General features: G+C 50.4%; 1 protein-coding gene across 6 annotated transcripts in view; it reads right to left on the bottom strand.

Annotated features, from left to right (window-relative positions):
• TRAF3IP1 (TRAF3 interacting protein 1) overlaps nt 1-4,486 on the bottom strand; it is a 68,888-nt gene extending 64,402 nt beyond the window's left edge. For all 6 annotated transcript variants that reach the window (XR_009403084.1, XR_009403085.1, XR_009403086.1 and 3 more), the window contains exons 1-3: nt 4,292-4,486; nt 943-1,011; nt 408-569 (exon numbers count right to left, since the gene is read on the bottom strand). Coding sequence is in view for 3 of the 6 variants with exons in the window: in XM_059393833.1 (XP_059249816.1) it covers nt 408-569; nt 943-1,011; nt 4,292-4,414 (354 nt within the window). In the remaining 3 variants the exon portion in view is untranslated. The remainder of the gene's footprint in view (nt 1-407; nt 570-942; nt 1,012-4,291) is intronic.
• Between the last annotated feature and the right edge of the window lie 10,475 nt (nt 4,487-14,961).

The raw sequence follows: 14,961 nt of genomic DNA, 5'->3' as shown, positions 1-14,961 counted from the left end.
GAAGCAGACACAAAAGGCTGCAAAGGCAGACAGAGTACAGGGCCATGCCATAAGCTCCGAGGAAGCAGCCCAGCAAGTTATCCAGCCCCCAGCCCCTGCCCTGGAAGGAGGCTCTAAAGGAGAAAGCCAGCAGGGCTTGGCCGCTGGGCACGCCACCCCTACCAAGAGCCAGTGTCCACGAAGTTCTCTCATTCATACTTAACACCTGAAGAACCTGGTATGGCAGACCTTTGTTTCACTGTATAGTTCTGACTCAGTCCTTCTGGAACTCTGAGGCCAAAGCACTGCGCTTGGCAGACACCTCCCAGGGCTCCCTCCTCAGACACTGCCCCCCACCCTGCGGGTGCCTGTCACCCCGCTTTGTCTCTCAGGACTGCTGCATCTGCGTTCTGGTCCCTCCATGTTACCTTGCTGAGACAGCATCTGCCAATTCTCTGCAGCAGCTCGTTTGTTCTTTCAGGCTCGTGCCCAGCCACGATCCGCGCTGGCTTTGCTGACAGTGGCTCTCCCGAAACCATCACCACCACGTCTATGGCCTTCTGAAGGAAGCTAATTTTTGCATCTTTATCCTGAAAGATTTCCATTTAAAATACAAATGAAAAACTCATCCAAGAAAGTCTCCATCATCTTCAGTTTGCTTAAAAGGCACACTTACTATTTAAAGTAGGTCAGATGTGGAAATATTCACTCTTTGTAACAAAAGAAAAACAAATAAAGCATTTAGTTTGAGGTGGGAGCCTAGCAGGGACCTTTAAAACACTAGTTCCCTTTCTCAGTGGATAAAATTAGCAGGATATGCAGCTGGAAAGAATAAGAAAGTGAAATGAGAAAGAGTACAGCACAATTCATTAATTAATCAACCTTGTATTTCAACACCCATCACCATATAAACGATACACATCCACTATAAGGACGAGGGGTGCCCCCTGCCCCCCAGCCTACCTTAACATTATCGGACTTCATCTCAGCGTCTGTGTAGAGGCCCTTCATGAAACCGGTCATCCTAATCACCTTCAAAAGATCAAGGCCGTGGTCAGCACCTATCACGGCAGCCTCTGTGTCAGCCTCAGCCCCGGAACCGCACACCGTCAGAGCTGCCGGAGTCTGTCCATATCCAGGATTTAACTCCCTCCCACATAACTCAGCCAGCTTTTAAGTGTCTACTGTCCGGGAGACCTTACACAGGCGGAACCCAGCCTGGAAGTGTGGACAGGTAAACACTGCAACAGACCTGCAGAATGCTGAGGGAGCACAGGATCAGTCCCTGGTCCAAATATAGGAGGGGCCAGGGTGTCAGGGGAAGTTTCCTAGAAGACGCTGGATCTACACTGAGCCCACGGGCTGAGTGGCAGGCAGAAGTGTTTAGGACCCATGTGCCAGGCTAAACAATCCCTGGGCCCAGAAGGTCTGTTCAAGAGAGCAGAACAAGTTCAGGGCAGGAGTCTGAGGCCAGAGTCTGGCAGGGCCAGTGTCAGGCCGGGCCTGATCCAGATGGCTGTCAAAGCCACCAAGAATATGGACTTTCACCTAGGACTCCGAGGAGGCCCTGAAAGTTCAGAGGCAGGGGAATAGTATCTTACGAGGGTCACTCAGGCCCAAGGGTGAGAATGGACTTTGGAAAGAACAGGAATCTCTCAGCCTGGGTTTTGAGCCTGGACGGAAAGGTCTTTCTTCTCACTCACTTTACCACAACAGGGGGATGCTCTGTGCAATTGTCACTTTTGTTTTCTCCCTTCCTGTCCCTCCCCTCAGTCAACCTGTAGCTCCCCATTACCCTGAACCAGCTTTAGGGGTGGTGATTTTCCCTGTTCCTCCCCACGCCCACAGATAGCCAAGCTCCTCGTTCTCTCAGACCAGGGCTTTTCAAAATGCAAGCAGTCCCTATAAAGTCAACAAAATGAGTAGCAACAAGCTTTTTTTTTTTCTTTTCTTTTCTTTTTCCAAAAAATAAACCAGAAAGGCAAGTGCCAGCTGCCCTGTATGCAGGAAGGATGAATATACCTACATGTGTGTGTTGTGGGTGGAATTAAAGCACATGTATTCATGCAAGTCATGTTCGTTGAAAAATGGACAGTCCCATGCTAACATGAGGCAATTTCTCCGAGACCAAGCACGTCTCACTAGTAAGCTGGCTCTCACTCTCATCAACTACCTAAGAGCCATGCTATCATTTCTCCTGAGAAGATATATTCCTGACGGAATATTAAGAGTATCCTACACTTCATACTCCTAGAGCCTTTTCATTTTGTCTCTTGAGGTTTTCCTATATTGCTGGCAAGCAAAGGGACCAGAAACATCAAACTTACAAGATCAATGCTTTGATTTATGAAAGAAACAGTTTAGCTATGGCTAAATTACTAATGTGGTGACTTGTGAAAACAACACTCAGAGTTAAGATTTTCAGGATGCTCTTTACCTCTTACACGAAAATGCTTTCCAATATGTTGATCATTCTAAAATTCTTAACAAGCAGGTGACAATTAATGTATTTACCTTTCCATAAGCAGAGAAATTCATTTCAGCATTAGATTAGGAAAAAACCATGAAAGAAAAGCAGACCACTTGTTCTTAACTGCCTCCACACAACCTGGCTGCTGGTTCACAAAGTCAGTTCCTGCTTGAAAGTCCCTCCCCCTTCCCCATTTCGAGGCACTCTGACGTTCCAGGAGCCCAGTGCCACACCAAGACCCACAGGAGGAGGCCTATCCCCACAGCCTGCCTCCCAGCTCTCCACTTCAGTGGGGAGATAGGACTAACAGAAGATAAAAGCGTGAGGGTATGGTAAGTGCTGCAGTCACTGCTAACTCACTTCTTCCCTTCTGGGTTCAAGGGCACTACCTGCCTACTTCGAAAGTAATGCAGCACACAGCTGTGTCCCTTCCCCAAACACCGTCTAGTGACAGGTGGAAGTGTTGCCCCAGCTACAAGAGGCTAGGCAAGACAGCACTGGGATGTGTGTGGGATTCCAGAGAGTTCTAAGCACAGTTAGGGCTTTCAACACAGAGGTACACCTTATAAACTAAGTTGAGGCAGCAAATGATAAAGCAAAGCTGTGGAGAATAAAACACCCAACCTGTTAGCAAGAGTAAGAAATGAAGTTTGAGGACCAATATGCAGAACCCTTGGAAATCTGCAAGTTCAGCCTAATTCCTAACTCCCAGAGACCAGAGACCACACCCAAGTCCCTGAGTTCAATGCTCTTCTTAAGTGCACCATGGAGATGAGTTACCAGGAGCCTACATAGCCTCCTTCAACAAAGAATGTGTGCTGTGCACCTTCTGTGTACCTTACCCAGTTCAGCTAATCCAGGATATGGCAACAAATAAGTACAGTCTCCATCAGCCAGTAATTCACCTTCCACTGGGGAAACGTTACAGACGACCAATCTCAGCGGAGGTGAAGCTGTGCCCTTCATCAGCCAACATCAACCTGCTCTCGTACAGTTTTCCCCTGTGGGTCCCACTACAACCACGTTCAGCAAGTTTATCCACAGGTATTTATTAAGCATCCAAAACGTGATCACCATGGACTGCAGAAAAACTGTGGATATGAGGATAAAAAATAAATCACTTAATTCCCCAACGATTTTTGATCACCTTTCATGAGCGAGGCACTGAAGGGGGTAAAAGAACCCCAGAAACGCCTCTGCCAGGCAGGATGTTAGAAGAGTGCTAACAGGTACAAGGGTAGTCTGGAAAGAAAGAATGCTCAAGGAGCCAGAAGAGCCGGCTCAGGAGAAGGGATGAGAAGGGGAGAGCAGAGATGAGGGCAAGGAACTCAGTACAGAGGCACCGCAGAACTGGGCCTACTGGATGTTCCTCTGGCAGGGCCTGCGCTAGGCTATAGGAGGTCCAACTTTGACGTCAGCCCTGATTCTGGCCCCGGCCGGGTCTGCACTCCGCAACTGGGCCCTGACCTCCACCTGGGCCCCAACTCCCGGCTTGGAACCCAGCCCGCACCCCACACTTAGACCCTGACCCCCCGCCCTGACCCCCTACCCGGGATCGCCCTGCCCCAGGACGTCTACTTGACCTCCCACCCCCGCCCCGCCCGCTCCTGGGCCCTGACCCGCAGCTGGGGGCCCACTCCGGCCCGCACTTGGGTCATGAATTCCGGCCCTGACCCCCACCCCGGGGTCCCGACCCTCACCCCGGCCACCGGCCCGCAACTGGGCCTCGAACCCTACCCGGGTCCCGACCTGCACTCCAGCCCCCCGCCCGCGTCTGGGTCCCGACCCCCACCCGGGACGCTGACCCCCCGGCCTGCGCCCGGCCCCCGGCCCGGCACCCACCTCCGTGATGATGTCGTGCAGGTAGCGGAACGGGGGCTTGCTCAGCAGCTTCTCCGTCAGCGGCGGCCTCCGGATCACCTTCCCCAGGGCCTCCTGCGTCCGCTTCACCACCGCGGAGTTCATGGCGGCGCTGCCCGCGCCCGCGCTCCCGCCGGCCAGCCGAGCCTAAGCCGCGCTCCCCGGCCGCCGCCGGCCCCGCCGCCGCCGCCGCCCGCTCTGGCCTCGACGTGCCGCTCGGGCTCCCATCCCACAGTGCACCGGAGTCGGCAGCGGCGCATGCGCAGAGCGCCGGGCCCACCCCCGTCGCCAGGGCGTCGCGACCTTAGCAACGGACGCGCCGCGGCTCCCCGCCCCGCCCCTGCCGGCGGCACGCTGCGAGAGGTTCGTACCCAAGGTCCTGCCGGCGCCTGGCAACCGGGACCAAGCCACGCCCTTATTCATCTACCAGGTGTCGCTGATTCCGGGCACCTGTCTTCCACCCGCCGGGCACAGGCTCGCTGCGGTATTCCTTCTGGTGATTTGGAGGCTTTATGACCTGTTTCTCGTTCTTTTTTTATAAAAAGGTGCCGATTGCCCCTGCATCTTCAAATCTTTTTTTATTGACAAATAATTGAGAAAGGAGACATTATCTTCAAGTGTACGACATAATTATTTGATCTTTGTGAATTTAGCAAAATGACCACAATGAGTCTAGTTAACATCCACCACCATAGTTACAAAAAGTTTTTATTGTAATGAGAACTTTTAAGATGTATCTTAGTACCTTTCAAATATGTGACACAATATTGTTAACTACAGTCATCTTGCAGCACCTTATATCTCCATTACTGACTTTATAACTGAAAATTTACACTTTTTGACCCCTTTCATCCATTTCGTTCTTGTAATGGTATCTTTATAACTTATTAACATTTATTTTTACCGTTTTCAATGCTTTTCATTCTTTGCATAGACTCAAATTTCCATGTAGTATCATGTGCCTCTTGTCTGAAGAACTTCCTTTACTAATTTCTTTTCGCAAAGACAGCTGGCAATGAGCTCTGTCGCTTTCCTTTGTCTGAAAGTGTTTATTACACCTTCACATTTGAAAGATTGTTTCACAGCATTTGCAAGCCTAGGTTAACATTTTTTCTCTTTCACTGCTTTACAGATTTTACTCCACTGGCTTCTGGCTTACATAGTTTCTGAAGAGAAGTCTTCTCTAGTCCTTTGCTCTGTGTATACCTGGCTGCCTTCAAGATTTGCTTTTTATCCTTGGTTTTTATAAATTTGCCCGTGACGTATCTAGATGTGGGAGTTTTTAAACTTAAAATTTATATTTGAGGGACGCCTGGGTGGCTCAGTTGGTTAAGTGACTGCCTTCAGCTCAGGTTATGATCCCAGCGTCCTGGGATCGAGTCCTACATCAGGTTCCTGGCTCGGCGGGGAGCCTGCTTCTCCCTCTGCCTCTGCCTGCCACTCTGCCTGTGCTCACGGTCTCTGACAAATAAATAAAATCTTTAAAAAAATTATATTTGATTATTATTTATATGCAATAAGCTCCACCTATTTTACCCATTTTAAGTACACTGATTGACGCATTTATGCTCCTGCACCACAACCAAGGTATATAACAGTGCATGTTCCCTAAGTATTTCCTCCTGCTCATTTGCAATCTACTCCTCCCCCACCCCAGCCCCAGGCAACCACTGATTCACTTTCTGTCACTATAATTTTATCTTTTCCAGAGTTTCATATAAATGAAATCATACACTACATAGTCTTTTGTGTTTCTTTCTCCTATAAAGACTTTGAAATTCATCCATGTTGCTACATACAGTAATATGTCATTCCTTTTTGTTGCGAGTAGTGTTTCATAATATAATTTGTTTATCCATTCACCAGTTTATCGATACTTGGATTGCTTTGGAGTTTTGATTATTTGATTATTTAGTGCTGCTAAGAATATTCACATACAAGTCTTTGTGCAAACATAGTTTTCCTTTTGTTGCAGAATTGCAGGGTTTTTGTCTTGGGGGGTTGAAGAGTGAATCTTGAGGACACAAAAAAAGGTGAAGTGAAGTGAAAGTTTATTAAGTTAAGTTAAGAACAGAAAGGAAAAGTTCTCTAGAGTGGGAAGCATCCCAAGTGGGTTGCCACTGAAGGTTTTAATGGTCGGTCTTTCACTGAAAACTGACCAGGGAACTGAAATCTTCTTAACGTCTCTACCACTGATAGCACCAAGTTTACCTCTCCTTTGACTCAGGTCATGATCCCGGTGTCCTGGGATTGAGCCACACATTTGGGGGGGGGGGTCTTCTGCTCATCAGGGGGTCCAATTTTTCCTCTGCCTCCCCCTCCCTGTTCCTGCTCGCTCTCCCTCTCTATCTCTCTCAAATGAATAAATCAAATCTTTTTTTTTTAATCTCATCTCTGACATTTAAGACAAAAGGGGTGGTCTGGTTATGTTCTCTTATCTCTGGTTTCTTACCCCTCAGCATTTTTCCACATCTGGGATTTCTGTGAGCCTGGTCATAGAAACCCCCACCTCTCTCTCCCTACCTAGCCCCGCCTGTCCCTTACTCACTTTCTCTTGGATAAATACCCAGGACTGGCATTTCTGGGTGGTATGTTAAGATTATGTTCAACTTTACAAGAGGCTACCAGGTTTTCAAATTCAAGTCATCTTTCATTTCCATCAGCAATGTCTGTGATTTCCAGTTGTTTTGTATTCCTGCCAAGACCCGATAGGTCAGTCTTTTTCCTTCTTTAGGTCAGTCTTTTTAACTTCAGCCATTCTCGGCATAGCGTAGTATCTTATTATGGTTTTAATTTGCATTCCTCTAGTGATTTGTGATTTTGAATTCTTTTTCATGTACTCGTTGGATACTCATACGTGATGGGTGAAGAGAGCTCATGAAGAAGTGTCCCGGCATTAATGAATCACTTCTGTGAGCCTTAGAAAGTAATGAAAGGAAACGTAGTTCACCGTAGAGAGTCCAGAGGCCAGCAGGAGGAGCTCTCACTCCCAGCACGGGTTATCAATCGCAGGTCCAACAGGAACAGAAGGACCTTGCACATGGTTTTAAAAGATTCTACCATCCCAGTCACAGGAAGAAAGCTTTCCCCCTCACCAGGCACCAGCCTGGTCAATGACAGACTGTCACGGTTCAGCCCATGGGAAGTCACTTGCAGCTCTCAGTTGCCTTCCACAGACTTTTTGTTTGTAAGCGCCCTTCCAACCCCCTCTTTCCTCTATCAAAGAGAATTTCTCTCTTTTGTTCTGGGGACTTACCTATGGTTCTGCTGTGACGTGCTTGTTCCTGAATTCTCTGCTATTCCAGAACCAACCTATTTTTGCTGGTAGAATAACTGACAGTTTTATTTTTAAGGTTAACGATGCAGAGGACTGGCTAGGTGCAGGGGACTTCATGGAGAACCAGGTTCCTTCTAGTGGCATCCATCCATGCCGTCCTCTGCTGCCCACTGCTCCAGGAAATATCACTGGGGCTAGCTGCATCCTGGACCGCATGAGTTTGGTCACCTGGACAGAGGCCAGGCGAGCCACCAGAGCTCATCTCCCTCCAGCAACGCTGACCTGGATTCTGTCCATAATTCACCACGCAGGCAGGCTGCCTGTCTTAAGACTTTACTGAGGAGTTAGGAGCCACCTAAGGGAATAACAACCCAGGAGGGAAGAAATTTGGCAACACTCACTGGATAGAGCTATTCTGTGCTCCGTGGAAAAAAGCACCCAGCAAATTGCACTCTCAGACATGTTCCCTCCTGGGTGGCCCTGAGTTACCAGTCCTATTCCCCAGCTTCCAGGTTGATCTGCTTAGCCAAAGCACCTCCATCCTCTGACCCCTCCCTTGTCAAATCTTCTTGACCTTCTAGAAACCCCACCATCTACATATGTATCTTCCCAACTACCCCCTCTCTTTCAGCACAGGGTGATCCATTCCTGACTCATCCCAAGGCAGGGGCAGGACAGTTCAATCCCTTGGAACAGTCCAGGGTCATGGGGGACACTGTGACTCAGGGTCCTTCCGGGGCTCCCAGATCTTCATGGTTCTCCTGATTGTCTATATATTTATCTTTATCACACACACACACACACACACACACACATCCTGCTTCCCAAGAACAAATGTTCTCAAGCAGTTCATCAGACTCCAAGAAGAAGAACAAAACGGTTTCCCAAATGTTTCGTCATTTCTGAACATCTTTGTCCACCCTGAAAGTAATATTTCGTATTCACATGGAAAACAGTGTTAGCCTTCTTTCTTCCCTTTCCCTGACCCTGCCGCTGCCCCGCCCCCCACCCCTGGCTTCCCTGGAAATCTTCTAAATAGGGGAGATGGGCCTTAGTGAGACTGTGTCCTTCTTCAGGCCTGGACCCTTGGTCCATGAGGGCTGGCCCAGAGCTCTAAAGTGATTAAGCCTTTAGACAAAGTGGCACCAGCTTGCTGCCCTCTGGGTGTTAGGGAGAGAAGTGGCAGGATGTCATTCTCACAGGATGGCCAGGCAGAGCCCTTCGGGGGCTGCACCAGATACACAGGATGATGTGGTGTGTGAGAGCTGAAACATCCCGGCCCAGACGTCATCCCTGATCTGCTCACTATGGCTGAGTCTTCCGTGAGGAGCACCGCCTCTGAGTTCTGAACAGTGTCTATATCGGCCTGAGTAAGGGTGGTGGAGGATCTCAGGGAGGTCACCAACCCTAGTCTCTGACCTCAAGTGCTCTGCCTTCCCAGCAGACACTGGGTACAGTGTCTGTACCTCCTTCTTCCAAAATTCATGCTAGACAGAAGCCTCCTCTGGGCCTGGGGCCCTGGGACAGCTGTGACCTGTAATGGCTTATCTGTGAGCAGTCAGTCCCCTGGAGTGGTGGGGATAGGGACTATGCCACATCACAGGGAAGCCTGATTCTGGTTTCTCCCACAGTGTGTGGGAAACAGCGGAGCCATCTAGGCCGAGGAGGCCCTGTGAAGGCCTGTAGGCACAGGGCTTTCTTCTGTCTTTGAGGCTGAGGGCCATGATAGAGGGTCTCTCAGAGGATCTGAGACACTGAAGCAGCATTACCAGACCCCTGTGAGAGCCTGTCTGAGGAAAGCAGACCACAGAGTGGGTATGGCAGCCTTTGGGGACATGCCCCAGCCACATAAAGTGTCCTCCTGAGGCTTCCACATTGCCCAGGCAGGTCCACGCCCTCCGCACGGGGACTGACTGGGGCAGGGGTGCAGGGCCCTGGGGAAGCAGGGCCAACAAGACCCAGCTAAGGATTCCCAACTCTGAGAGAGAGAGGTGGAACCACCTCAGGAAAGGGGGTTGAAGGAGGAGGCCCAGAGGCCAGTGGGGAGTCTCTAGTTCCGGGGCTGGTAGGTGTGGGGACTCTGAAGCTGAATTACCTAGAGCGCCTCAGGGTCATGTAAGGATTAGCAGAAAAGAAAACATAAAAAAGAGTCACTTGTGAAAACACACAAGTGATTACATAACTATAGAAAATCACAGTAGAGATGTGTTTGAGACATAAAGAGCTGGTAGGAGATGTACTTGAAATAAGCAATTTCCAAATGAATGAAAGAGATGACAGTGGCCATGACTCACCCCAGGAGAGGGAGCTCCACAAAGCAAGGGGCTTCCAGACCCTGCCTCTCCTCCCCTAAGAGGCAAACATTCCCAGAGACAAAGGCCTCCCTGGGGGCGGGGGTTGGGGTGAAGAGCCCGGGATGTGGGTCAGCCTGTGGGAAGGACTGGGCAAAAAGGAGAAGTGGCCCAGAGCCTGGACACAGTCTCATCAGCCCTGGATCCAAGACTTAACTCCCTGGCAGACTCAGAAAGGAAAGCATCAGTTTGCATGGCCGGTCAAGTGCCTTGCTGTGTGCTGCACACACACACACACACACACACACACACACACACCTCCCCCCCTCCCCAGCTGGAAGGTGACAGGCATCATGGTGTGAAGCATGAGGGGTCAGGTGGTGTGGAAGGCCTTGTTCCCTCCTCTCCCAGTGAGTCTGGAGAAAAAGAAGACATGACCTTCCTCCTAAGCTTGCTAAAATCATTCCTGCCTCAGGACCTTTGCACTTGCTGGTCCCTTTAACTGAATAAGTGGAACACTCATCACCCAGATCTTCATATGGCTGCATCCTTGACATTAGTTGGGTCTCAGGTTACATGTGACCTCTCAGAAATGTGAAAAATAGACTCCATCTGAATTCTGCAGCCTAAGGCTGTCATCTTACCTTATTTCCTTTAAAGTACTTACCATTCTGTGAAAGCAATTTTTTTATTCATATCTGCCCTTTCGTTTTCTGTCTCTTCCCCCCACCATGATCACCCCTGGAAAGGGAATGCAATGAGCAGAGGGGCCTGGTTTATTTGCTCGCCCCTGAATCCCCTGTACCTTCAACATTGTTGGCGCTGCTATTACTGACTGTTGAATAGACTATGTTCTTATTAAAACGGTTCTTCCCCAAGGGCTCTTAATAATATGGTTTATATCAAAATTTTAAATGAAAAAAGTCCCCCTGGGCCATGAGGGCACAGCCCCAATCCACAGGTTCCCTTAAGCCAGGTCTCCCAGGGCCTGGGAGTTTGACAGGAAGACCCCTGAACCCCTGAAAACACAGCAAAACGATTCCCTGACAGTAGATTCCTGGAGGAGGCACCATGGCTCTCGTCCTATTTGCACAGCAGGCTGGATCTCCAACAGGGGCCAAGAACCCTCTGCTGTTAGATTCCCAGGCAAGCCTTTTCCAGCAAACTCTGGTTAACTAGCATCCAATGTCAGTCACGGCTTGCTCTTTCTAAAAGCAAGTAAGGCCGAGGCCCACGAATGGCCTGGGAGCTTTCCACCAGTAGCCTAGTTAGCAAGAGCAGGGAATGGGGGATCCCACCTGGGCCGGGGGCCCAGAGCAGCTCCTGGAACCCACCCCTCCTGGGAGTACCCCTTCCCCCACCCCCGACCAGACCTCAGGGAGGACTCCAGGAGCACGACTTCCCTTGGAATCACATAACACTGAGACTCCCTCCTGAACTATCCTGACTTGCATCCCTACAGAGTTGACTCCCAGCAACCAATGGACCCTTCCCCAGGCCGCCCCCGCAACCACCCCACCCCCCCGCAAGGACCTGTGCCTCATAAGGCCTCTGTCCAGCTTCCTCTGGGCCACGATGGGATGGAATGAGAATGGTGTGACTGGCTGTGCAGTGTTGCCTCCCCATGGGGAAGCGGGCTCCAGGAGGAGGGAAGACACCCACCATGGGAGGCCAACACTGTGAGAGGCAGGAATGCAGGCCACGTGAGCGCCCAGGAGGGAGTCTTCCAGCTCTGTAGCAGGTGGGGCTGGCCACCAGATGCCCTGGGGACAAGGCCCCCTCCATCCTCGAGGGCTCATGGCTCAGTTCCTCTCTGGGGACACCCCCAGGGGGCCGGCCTCACCTCCAGCTCCTCCTAGGCAGCCCGCACTCCGGCAGGGGGCGCCACCGCAGGCCCTTGGGAGGCCGGGGTGGGGGGACGGAGCTCACTAGGCTGTTGTAGGGTTGGGGGAGTCGGGAGCACATAAATCCTGGGAAGCACAGGGAAGGCTGAGGGTGAGCGCTCAGGGAAACTTGTCTCCTACAATAGGAGGTCAGAAACATCGGAGGACGATCCAAAATCAATTATGGGAGCACTGGGGCTCCAGTTCTCAACTTGGGAAACTTTGGGGGGATCAGACACCAACCTGATGGACGGAGGAAGGGAAAGGGAGAGGAGGGAGGATGGGCAGGAAGGGCCAACTTGAAGGGCTGAGGGCTACACCTCGTGCTACAAGGTGTAGGAGGCCCGAGGATATCGTGCGATATGAAACACATTGGCCACACACAGGCAAATACTGTCGGAGTCCACGAGCATGAGGTGCCCAGAGCCAGCCCAGTCACAAAGGCAGAAGAGGGGTGGCTGCAGGGCTGGGGCCACGGGGAGTTGGTGTGGGTCTTGCATAATGGAGATAGTCCTGGAGATGGCTTGCACAGCAAGGTGAATGTACTTCACACTACAGAGCTGTAGAAAAAACACTCCTCCAGTGGCTGGAGGGGAGGTGGGTGGAGGGATGGGGTAACTGGGTGACGGGTATGCTGGAGAGCATGGGATGGAATGAGCCCTGGGTGGTCAATCAATGAATCACTGAGCTCTACCTCTGAAACTAATAATACACTGTATGTTAATTAACTTACTTTAAATAAAATAAAATAAAATTTCAAGAAAAACCCTTGGGGGGTCGCCTACGTAGCTCAGTCAGTTAAGCATATGACTCTTGGCTTTGGCCCAGGTCATGATCTCAAGTTGTGGATCGGCATCCTGCTGTGTGCTCAGCCATGGAACCTGCTGGTCCCTCTCCCTCTGCCCCTCTCCCCCAACCCATCTCCACCCATAGTTTCGTGTGCACTCTCTCTCTCCTTGGAATAAATAAATTAAATCTTTAAATAATAAGTAAATAAATTAAATCTTTAAATGATAATAATAATAAGGGACACCTTGGTGACTCAGTGGGTCAAGTGTCTGCCCTTGGCTCAGATCATAATCTCAGGGTCTTGGAATCCAGCTCCAGGTTGGGCTCCCTGCTCCGCGGGATCCTGCTTTCCCTTTCACCCCTCCACTGCTCGTACATGCTCTCTCTCTCTCCCTCCCTCTCACTCTCAAATAAATAAATAAATAAAATCATTAAATAATAATAAATCAATTAACTAATAACAATCCTCAGGATAGGTCCCACCGTTCACCCCGCTGTATAGGAGAGAACACTGAGGCCCAAGAATTTCCTAGTCAACAGCAGGACTGGGAAGGGACTTGCTCCAGAGTCGACTCTCAGCAACCATATGGGACTATCTTGAAGATACTGGCTCTTAGCCGATTAGAACATTTCCCCTTAGATGACACTGCAAGCGGGAGAACATCCCCATGTCTGGGTCCTTACTAAGACAGAAGCCCAGACATGATGTGCTTCTTCAGAAAAGCAATATTTAGCTAACAGTTTCGACGTTAGGACTCTCAACATTCACTTTGTTCAATCTGAAAAGATAAATTTTATATGTGCCCAATAATTAGGATAAATGTAAGACAGGTAATACTAGGCATAATGCCAGTGTCTGGAGAAACAGGGGTGGGCATCATGGAGCAGAGCCACTAAAGGATGCAGCTCCTCACCCCCGAGACTCAGGCAGCCACCTGCGAGAAGAACAAGGAACATTTTAAGGTTAAAGCAATTGTTTTTATTGTAAGTGCAGTGACACTTGACAAACAAACCAAAAGCAATTCACCTTGCGGGATTTCCTAGGCTCGCCACAAAATGCTGAGTGCTCCAGGCTGGTCTTTACACGAAGCTCTCCTTGGGAACACGGGGCTTGGCTGTGTGCGAGAGCTGACTCAAGGCCTGCACGGAGGCTGGCAGCTGGCTCTGATTCCCAGTTAGTAACCAGGCAGTATGCTTTCAGGATATTTCCACTGTCCGCTGTGGACTTTGTGTCTGAAGACAGGCTTAAGCTGTAACAGAGAAAAAGGAAACCAGAGTCTTCAAAATTTTCCAGAAAGAAAGGAGGTGAGCTTTGACAGGAGAGCCAGGGCTGAGCTTCCTTTCCCACCTGTTAACCCCACACCACGTCTCTTAAACACAACCAGACACATTTCAGGTCTCCCGTACCAACCGAACAAAGGCTTCACAGGCCCCAGGAAGGCGGTTACTAGAAATGGGTCAATCTTTTGATTCTGATGAAAGATGTTGGTCCCCAGTGATAGGCACCCTCACACATATACACACCCACAGCACACATACACACCGCCTGCTCACACTGGGCCAGGCAGCTGGAGGCCCAGTGCCACGAGGGACACGTCCTTCAGTGCCCACAAAGGGCATCTTCGAGGGTCGCTCATCTCTGGAGTTACAGCAATGTGGCCTGAAATCTTGATGACCTGAATATTGAGGGGAGAGCGGCGTGGGGATCAAAGGGTTAAGAAAAACCCACCCTTGTGTAGGATGAGGTGAGGCTCCTCCTTGGAAAAGGGGGAATTACTCTTATTTGGAGTGAGTTTCAAACAGATTTGGAGAACACTTCTAAACCCAGAGCTCAAGTTTGGTCCCTAAGAATTAAAGAGCCTCCATTATCTTGGCATGCATGCCACTGAAAGTTGCCTCTGAGGAGTCACTGGATGATGAGTTCTGAGTTTGGGAAGTCTGGAGTCCTGAGTGAGGACAGAGAGGAAGGCAGGGATAGAAGACGGGGTCCGGAGTGGGAGGCCAGGGTACACAGCGTCCCCGTCTCAGGCACTGGGAGAGGTAGAGACTTCTCATCAGGTGACCAGCTTCACACTAAGCATCTCCCACCCAGTGCTGACCAGCGGTGCTGTCCTCTCCCAGATGGCACGCAGGGTCCCACCTCATCGTCACTTGTGGAAAAGCAGGGCGGCCCCTGGTTCAACCCTGGAGTGGGGGGTGGGGCACTGCAGGGCATCAGAGGAGAAAGCCACTGCAAAGGGACCTGGTCCAGGTGGGGCAGAAGGAGCCCACCCCCTCAGCCAAGGTCTCTGCCACACCACCCACCCCAAATCCCTACCGCGGGGGCCTGAAATCCCACTCATGACCTATGCAGGACCTTCTAAGACTGTTTGTGTCTGAATCCACATAGGAATTAACAACCCTGTACTGTGG

The sequence above is a fragment of the Mustela nigripes genome, chromosome 3 (genome assembly GCF_022355385.1).
Source record: "Mustela nigripes isolate SB6536 chromosome 3, MUSNIG.SB6536, whole genome shotgun sequence".
NCBI classification, from domain to species: Eukaryota; Metazoa; Chordata; class Mammalia; order Carnivora; family Mustelidae; genus Mustela; species Mustela nigripes.
This window is presented reverse-complemented; position numbering and strand designations above follow the sequence as displayed.